The 9,607-nt window shown below is 38.4% G+C and overlaps 1 protein-coding gene across 1 annotated transcript; it reads right to left on the bottom strand.

Annotated features, from left to right (window-relative positions):
- Window positions 1–8,699: 8,699 nt before the first annotated feature.
- Window positions 8,700–9,140, bottom strand: LOC145665409 (uncharacterized). Its single transcript, XM_081732715.1, has one exon. It carries the CDS (start codon window positions 9,138–9,140, stop codon window positions 8,700–8,702), a length of 441 nt encoding a protein of 146 aa, XP_081588841.1.
- Between the last annotated feature and the right edge of the window lie 467 nt (window positions 9,141–9,607).

Genomic DNA, 9,607 nt, shown 5'->3' on the forward strand with positions numbered 1-9,607 from the left:
AACATTGTAATACAAGCTGATTGTTTTCATGGAACCTTATATCAGTTATTGCGTAGAATGTAGGGATAATTTATTTCAATTATGTAGCAGCAGGATGCGAAATCATAACAGTTATGATCGGGGAGAGATAGGAGTAAATAAATAAGTAAAAAAAATTGCACTGGAAAGTTTTGAAATGAAGATTTCATATATTGAACATCCAAAATTAATGATATATGTAAGGTTAGGGATAATGCTTATCCACTAGGTTGTCCACTAACTGCACAGATTTACTGTAAATAGTTTGTATACTTCTGACAGTGTCGATGTCACCTTATCTCTCCAGTAAATTATTGAGGATGAATTTTCTTTCAAAATTTTGAAGTGTGGGAATGGCCATCCTCAGTATTTCGCATCCTGTGTAGCAGTGGTTCTAGGATTTAATTTATATTTCTTTCTTTCCTGAAATCTGATAATTTAAAAGTTTGCTTAGCCCTTGACGCTTGTCTAGTGGTGTACGTCTTTGGTGCGCCTAGGGTTGTGGTCGATTCCCAGTGGAAGACCTTACAAACACTGAACGCATTACTGTTCGGATTCTACAGGTCAGTGTCTCATGTAAAATTTCGTGCTGAAACGGGACGCTCAACTTCAACATCAAACTGTGGTTAATGGTAAACTAATTGGATGCTGATCTGCCAGGTCGCATAGTATATTCACCAAGGAACTCAGGAAAAGTGTTGCTTTCTATGTTGAGATAAGATACTAATCTCAATAGACTGGAGTATGGGGTATATATTCAACACCAATGTTGTGTGAGACATGGATTTATAATTTAACATGATATTTCAATAATGTTACTCAACAGAAATAAACCTGAATCTCGTGCTGCAAAGACGCATAATGGACCAAGGAAAGAAGCATAATACAGATTGTGAAAGTATACATTATTTTGCTTTCATTTTGACCGAACACAACTATTCTTTTTCAGAACATTGCTTATGTAGGTTTAACAGTTCTTTCGTCGTCACCTTTACGTTTATTTTTGCAGGATTGTTCTCTATATGAGGTTGATTTCATTTTGTATAAGGTTTGATGTGAGGCCCAGTAGTGTAAACCTTGATACAGATTTGTTTCTGCACGTGAGAAAATGATTCATCTGCTTGGCGTCATGTATAATGTTTGATGTGAAGGTTAGTATAATGTTCAGTGTGTAAGTTACATAAATGATGGTGTGTGTTCTTTTGCCATCTGAGGGCGTTTGGATATTGCCACCACTTTATTGGCATTAAAAATATTGCAGAAACCATAGCTTACTACTATGTTTACTATTAATAGTAAGTATGGTATGGTTTCCCCTATATATATTTAAAATAATGCCAATAAAGTGATGGCAATATCTAAACACCTCAGATGGCAAAAGAATACACACCATCATTTATGTAACTTACACATTGAACATTATACTAACCTTCACATCAAACATTATACATGTCGCCAAGCAGATGAATCATTTTCTCACTTGCAGAAATAAATTTGTATCAAGCTTTACTGAGAAGCTTGCAATAAACGAGACATATTAAGCATGTGCTAAACTTGAAGTGGACAGCTTGAAATAAGCTTGAGGTGACAAGCCTGTAGCAAGCATTATGTACTAAGTTTGAAATAAACTTGAGGTAACAAGCCTGTAGCAAGCATTATGTACTAAGTTTGAAATAAACTTGAGGTAACAAGCCTGTAGCAAGCATTATGTACCAAGTTTGAAATAGACTTGAGGTAACAAGCCTGGAGCAAGCATTACGTACCAAGTTTGAAATAAACTTGAGGTAACAAGCCTGTAGCATGCTTTATGTAACAAGTTTGCAATAAGCTTGAGCTGACAAGCTTGAAACAACCTTACAGTATAAGCCTACAATATGCTTGTCGCCTGTCAACTTCGTCGCTTGAATCAGCCTTGATATACGCTTACGGACTTGTCGTAACAAGCTTGGGACAAGCTTATATCCTTGCCACGACAAGCTTATATCATGCTTGTGGCAAGCTGTTTCTGCTATCTGGGTAGTATTTTGAATCTCTAGGTTGAATACTGATAGTCCAGACGGCATTCATCCCCAAGTTCAAACAAGAACGAATATGTCAGCTGGTCTAGCTTGACTCCAGAGTTTCGACTCCTTAATAACTCTATAGTGATCCCTTTAATAACTAGAACGTGAAGTGATGATGGTAAATCTTTCTCTTGACAACATACACCCATCACTGCTTGATATCGTATAACTATTCACTCATCCCAAGGCAAGATGTTGCCGAAAGATGTCATTTATCTCGGTGTAAAAGAGATGTCTCACTTCTTGGAGACATCTTTTTTCAATTCGTGTTCTTTTGCGAAAGGATCTCCATTGAAACAGACCAAAATGTGAAAACGTCGCGAGAGTTTCTACGATACATTCACAAATACTTGGTGGCATGAGCGGTTCAATCTGTAGACTCAGAATGTGATGAACTATCAGAATATGAATCCTCTGATCGGACACGTACGCAGAAATTTATTTCAGAGGAGGGTTTCAAATTCAATACGAGGATAAATTATATTGAAATTTTTAAAATTACCCCTAAAATTAGACTAAATTTACAGAAAAGTCGGGTTTTTGGGGAAGTGGACCCATACAAACCACACCTTTCGTACGTTTCTGCTTCTGATTCTGAGAATAATGACATCTAGAACGACACCGGTTTCTCGCAAACTGACGAAGAAGAGAGGATTTGTAATTCGAACTCTCCAGTAAAATCTCCACCACGAAAAGCTTCCCGCATAACAACAATTAAATAATGACTAGATATTTAGAGTTCGAATTGATGAATGAAGAGATGACATTGTTGCGTCACTGGATTCCGGAACAAAAATCTATTCAATTCAAAAATTATCTTGGATATTGAAGCTTTAACTTCTTTCCATTAGCACAAATTCATGACCTTTGGCACATTAACTGAAAATGTATGTGTTTGTTGTTATACAGGATGTAGCAGAGGAAGCGCATGTATCTTTTAAATCGCTAGTACTCAGCGACGAGTAGATATATTGATTTTGAGCGACTGTTGGCAGACAGCTCCGACAATGCAGTTTTAATCTCTATGGAGCGTTGGAGCGTAGAGCATCGTGTATTCTCAGTCGAGCAGTTCTTTAGAAATAGTGATTCGTGGTCAAGGTTCGTCTTTTTCGTCAAAATTTTAATGTCGAACTTCGAGATAGAGTCTCAGATCGAAACATTATATTCCGATGGGTTGCAGCGGTCAGAAGTACTGAATCTGTCATGAAAAAGAAACCACCTGGTGTTCCCTGTTCAGTTCGAACTCCAGAAAACGTAAACAAAATGTAAAGGGTCTCTTACTAGTCCGCAACGATCCGCTAGGCGATAGGCTGTATCTCGGGGTATGTCACATCGTTCGCTTCATCGTATCTTACATGACGATCTCAAATTTTCTTTTTTTCAGAGCTATATAGAATTGATATGAAAACTAATTTGTTTTACAATTATAACAGATATTATTATTTATAATAAAAATATAAAACAAGTGTGTCGCGAATTCCTTCAGTAAAGTGTGTCGTCAGAGAAGGGAGGTTGAGAATCACTGCGCCAGGATATCATTGCGTCAGGATAACGTCTGCAATATCCAGGCTCCCCGCTGTATTGTGTGCAATGTTCTATAGTTTTAATATTATGCAGTATAGATGTCTCGAAAATTAAGCTATTAAGCAGAGATGCTGAACGTCAAAATTACACGAAATTTCCTTTTAAATGAGCACTTGAAAAATTTATTTAAATATGGAATGTACCAAATATCGTTCGAAATATACCGTAAGTGGAAATACACCACTTATCGTTTTGAACTAAACCAATCGCCTTATTCGTTAAAAATCGGGCCAAGGTAAAGATATGTCCATCAGAAAGCCCTATGTATATTCATATGTCTTCAAAAATTATGTTCGTCAGAACGTTACAGTCAACGGTGAGTGTTACACAGACATGACTGCTAACTTTTTCGTGCCTCAGTTGGCAGACATTAATGTTGGAGACATGTGGTTTCAGCAGGGCGGCCCCACATGCCACACAGTACGCGGCACAATTAATTTACTGAAAGAAACATTGGCCGAACGATTAATTTAACGAAATAGACCTGTTAACTGGTCACCTTGTTCGTGCGATTTGACCCCATTTCATAATTTTCTCTGGGTATATGTAAGGTCGCATGTCTACGGCGAGAATCCAGAAACAATTGAGCACTTGGAAGCCAACATTCGACGCGTTATTGCTAAAATACAGCCTGATTTACTGCGAAGAGTGTCAGAAAATTGGACCTCCAGGTTACGCCATGTTCGCAACAGCGCGGTGTCCCCACGCCGAAAATCATATTCAAACATTAACACCATAAAATTATCTCTCAAATTATCTCAATATTATCTCCAATTTCATGGATATTAAAAACATTTTTCTGTGTTTCATTTCATCATACAATTCGCCGCCTCTAAACAAGCACCCTTTATTTGTCCTAGAAGGGTGACGAAGGGTGACGAACAGGAGAAGATATAGCGGTGAAGTCTGCAATTATCATAACAAGATGTGCACATCTTGGACTCCATTAACGTTACAAACATTGCGTTTGGTACGCGGACTTTTCATCTAGAACAATTAAAATTGATCACCTAAATTTTTGGATTTGGATGGGAATTTATCGTCTGTTTCATTACTGAGTGTATATGAAACATGAACCTATATCTCAATGTCCGATCTGAACCACATGTCACATCTGATTCACATTAGGTTTCTCTTCGTCTTTCGCACCAAAGATGCGTACGTTAACCATATATTCACGAGGGAGTTCATGTTTGAACTAGAACTGATCAGAAAAGGAGGGGATGATTCCCTAGACTTCCGATATAAGACTTTCAAAATATTTTTACGAGACTTTCGTGGAAGTTTAGACGATTTCTTTATGAAAGGTGCCAAAAGAGGAACACGAAAGATTGCCGTAAATAACACGTGGGAGTATTTGCTAGCGTACGACACTGAGTGATCAGTGAATTGCGACCACGCCTCTACACAATAAAGTGTGGTCAGTAGGCGAGTTGATTACGTGACTACACCGAATGGTAGTATTGCAGAGAAAGAACACACTCGAGGCTATATGTTGGCAGACAGCACACTGTTATAACGGGAGGGGAGCAGGATTTATCCTCATTCAAATAGGGCATTATTGTGGGTACCAGAGCAATAAGTGCGTCACTAACCAAGACAGCACTACTTGTCGGATGTGCCCGTTCATGTATAGTGAAGGTGTACAAGGAATGGGAAAAAATGGGGTAACGGTCTCCAAGAGACGGAACTAAACGTTGTTACAGAAGTTCAAAACGTGGGGTGAGCGTAGCGTCAAACAGCCCATGACAGCCAGACGAACCCGAAATCAGTGTCCCGGAATTACGTGACATATACAATGGTTGATGGGTGGATGCACATGCATACCGCATGCAACTATACAGTTTACGCTGGCACGCATGAAGTTCCACAGCAAACGAGTCATTCCTTACGACTTGTAACCTCCGACTTCAATGCGCTTGGGCACAAAGAATCAGACAGCAAGTTCAACGTGGCAGAGGTCGTATCCAGAATGTGATTGTGAAGAAGAATCGAGAGACCCAAAATCGTTCAACCTGGTCATCACCTCGTTGCTTAATCCTCACTGAAGGATACCTCATACAGAGCCAGAATTTCTGAGATTATTCGAACAGTCATCATAGCCGTCCATCTAGTCAGAGCTTTCCAAAATCTAAAAACGACAAACTGGCAGAGAAACATTACTAACAATGCTGAAGTCATCGATAACAATAGCCACCGCATTTAACATCCTTTTGTAAAGTAGCTTCCCTCTCTCTGAAATATCTATCCCTCTCTTAGCCATCTCTTATTGACTGATTACTGTCACTTGTCAAGATTATTTCATTTTGCACACTACCCAATAAACTCCGGTATTAGTTGTACAAGTCCTAATCATTCAGTACCAGCATATGTTCCTGAATATCCTCTGTGTATTGAGTTGAGTTGCTGAGCTGACGACCCTAGTTTCACACGGATGAAAATCTAGTTTTAGATTTATTTTACAGGTCAGATATAAGTATTTGAAAATCTAGTATATTGTGGATTCTGAACTTCTAATGACTACCCCGTTAGTTTTGTACGATGGTTAATGTTTTATTCCTAGTTGCTAAAATGATTTATTTATTTATAGATATTGCTAGGTATTACAAGCATCTAAGGACTTAAGCCCGTTACACATGAGGGATGAACACAATAACGGGGAAGATGAAAGGATAGGAGAAATGAGGAAGGAATTAAGCAACTTGGGACCTGTAAGTTAGATTCCAGTATCATCCCGGCATTTGCCAGGCATTTACGACGAAAACCAAGAAAGACTTCACTCAGGATGGCTGATCTGAAAAGATTATTGTGTTTTCAACCAAGAGTCCTCAGTAAAAATGGAAACGAACCGTTCTCAGCAAAGGTAAGAACGTTAGCTACTACCTGCGCGAGACCACTATTTGCTAAAATGAATAATACAAGATATTGTGGAACGATGGTCACCCTTTTACACAAGGTTCTAAGATAAGGTACTTTGAGCAGCAATGTTAAGTTTTAGCGAAGTTTGAAGAATTCCACCCCAAATGTAATAGTTCAGTAGACAGGCAGTTTACGAAAAGTAGGTGCCTACCCACAATGACAAGTGGTCTATGGTAGAGTTTAGGTGAGATAATGTCGATATTCAAGAATTAATTTTAGAATATTAATAGCGTTTAATTGATAGATCTCAATAAGTTGAAGATAACGATTTGAACGAGTGTAAAACTTAAACATCATGCGTAGATTTCGAGAAAAATGGCAAAAAATGTCTGGAAATCTAAAAATTGATATTGTAGAACTACGCCACATTCTAAGGTAAAACAGATACTATGATGTGCAATCCTCTTCCTCTTCATTACTGCATTAGTGTGATCACAGTAATGAGCTATAGCCAAAAATTATGGTTAACTACCAACTTTAGTTTTTGTTTAAATAAAATAATGTCCCACATTGATACATGCATCAGATGACTAATAACATAGTGACAGTTCCTAGTTTAAAATGGGAAATAGCCATTAACTCTGATAACTTCTAAAAGTTTAATTTTTGTTTTAAGAATAACGTTGTCCAGAGATGAGTCACAAAAGAATCGGTAGATGACATTGACCTGAACATAATGACGTGATTGCAGGATAAACTCTTAGGCGTAGTTTGTAAGGAAATTGAAAAGAATAAATTCTATGGCTCTAAGTGGTACCACATATAATACAGCCAATAAATATTAAATCATACCACTATGAAAAACATGATAAGTACATTGTTAAAGGCATGCAAATTTCATTCATATGAACTAACAAGTAAGGTTTTTCAAATTTCGCACCCCAATTTGTTTGAAATTCCTGGAGTGAATAAAGGAATCAAAATTAGAACATACGTGTTTTTTATATCGGCGAACGTGCGGGATAAAGGAGATTAACAGCCCCTAAACTGTGAACATTGCTCAATATAACACCATGTAGGAAACACAATAACGAGCAACACACTCTTTTAATTCGCTGGACGCTTTTAAAATTAGTAGAGGAAGAAACAATAAGTGAATAACAATGTAATAGTTGTCGTTACTTCTCGCAAATGACAGATCAATTACTTATATTTGTCATTTGCATGCAATGTGGAAAGTGGTACGAATTCTTGTTGCTATGGAGAGATTTACGGAAACAGTAGATGGATTCCTTGTAAATATTGGCCAAGATGAAAGATAAGATTCGAATTCTTACAGTTTGAATTGTCGTTTGTACCTGTTTTAGAAAGCAATATCTTGTGTGTTTAGAGCAAGGTTACGTCAGACGATACTAAAAATTAAATTATAATTACGAAAAATCCATAACAAAATTGGACACTAAATTTAATTCGTTTTATCTTTGATAAGAGTGTTGCAAGTGGAACATTATACAGGGTGTCCGAGAATTATCTATACAAATTTACGACGTTATATTGAAAGAAGTTAATGTGATATTTACATGCGGTTTTTTTTGCATTCAATAGAGAAAGTCTTAAAGTTTTTTACATGTTCAGTACACCTCTATGTGGGCACCATGTGTAATACGAAGCACATCCAGACGAAAATCAATTTCAGCCCATGTGCGCTGCAGCAAATCATCAGTTACTGTCTGAAAAGCAGCAAGGATACGCTACTTTAGCTGTTCAAGGTTTGCTACCCGCGTAGCGAAGACGATGTTCTTAAGGTACCCCCACAGGAAGAAGTCCAGTGGTGTCAGATCCAGCGACCGCGAAGGCCATGATATCGGACCATCGCGATCAATCCACCTATTGGGAAACACTTCATCCAGGTATTCTCGAACTTCTAAAGACCAGTGCGGCGGAGCTCCATCGTGTTGAAACAGAATGTTTGGTTGCAGATCCTCCAACTGAGGAATCACATAAAGCTGGAGCAAATCCAGATAGACCTGACCTGTGATTGAATTTTCAGCGAAAAAGAAAGGTCCAATAATGCGATTAAGCATTAACCCACACCATCACCAGACATTTACGTTAGGTCCGTCTCCTTTAGCCTAACCGGCATAACCGTGGGACGTAAAACTTAAAGATTTCATTTCATTTTTTTTTTACATTTACATTAGGGCTGTCGCGCTCCATCTCACGTGTTACATGAGGGTTCTCGGATCCCCATATGCGAACATTGTGCCTGTTCAACTTCCCAGACACATGGAATGTTGCCTCGTCACTGAAACAAATCTTTTGCAGGAACTGGTTATCGTGCTCAATGCGGTTCAGCATGTAACAAGCGAAGTCAGTACGTCTAGGTTTGTCGGTTGGCAATAAGGCCTGAAGGAGTTGTGCCTTGTAGGCGTGCAGCTTCAGCCGTTTATGAAAAACATCATGAACCGTAGCCCTGGGCATATTCAATTCTCTCGCCGCTTTGCGAACAGATTTTGTTGGACTACGCACAAAGATCTGTTTCACTCTTTCCACATCTTCCTGACTGGTACTTGGTCTTTCAGCTCCTTTCTGGTGCAGAACACTTCCCGTTTCCATGAATTATTTATACCAAGCTTTAATTGTAGCTCTCGTTGGAGGATCACGTGCATACTTGGTCCTTACATTCCGCTGCACCCGAGTCTCCGACTTCGTTTCTATGTACCAGGCAACACACTGTGCTTTTTTTTCTGGTGTCCACATCTTCATTTATTGTTTGCTAACCTGTAAAAGACAAAAGAAGAACCTGTAAGACTTTCTGCATTGAATGCACAAAACCGACTGTAAAAGGAAAAACTTTAAGTCTTTCTGCATTGAATGCAACAAACCGCATGTCAATATCACCTTAACTTCTTTAACTCTGGCGTGATTAAATTTGTATAGATAATTCTCGGACACGGTGTATAGTATTAACAAAAAGACAATCACGCCAGAGTAAAGCGTCTATCAGAGCAATATATTCAAGTACAAGTGTGCCGATAAATTATCAGCGAACAATGGTCAATGTGTTAAACGTATGCCTTGTG

This window comes from Thermobia domestica, chromosome 11 (assembly GCF_964235325.1).
Source record: "Thermobia domestica chromosome 11, izTheDome1.hap1.1, whole genome shotgun sequence".
NCBI lineage: Eukaryota > Metazoa > Arthropoda > Insecta > Zygentoma > Lepismatidae > Thermobia > Thermobia domestica.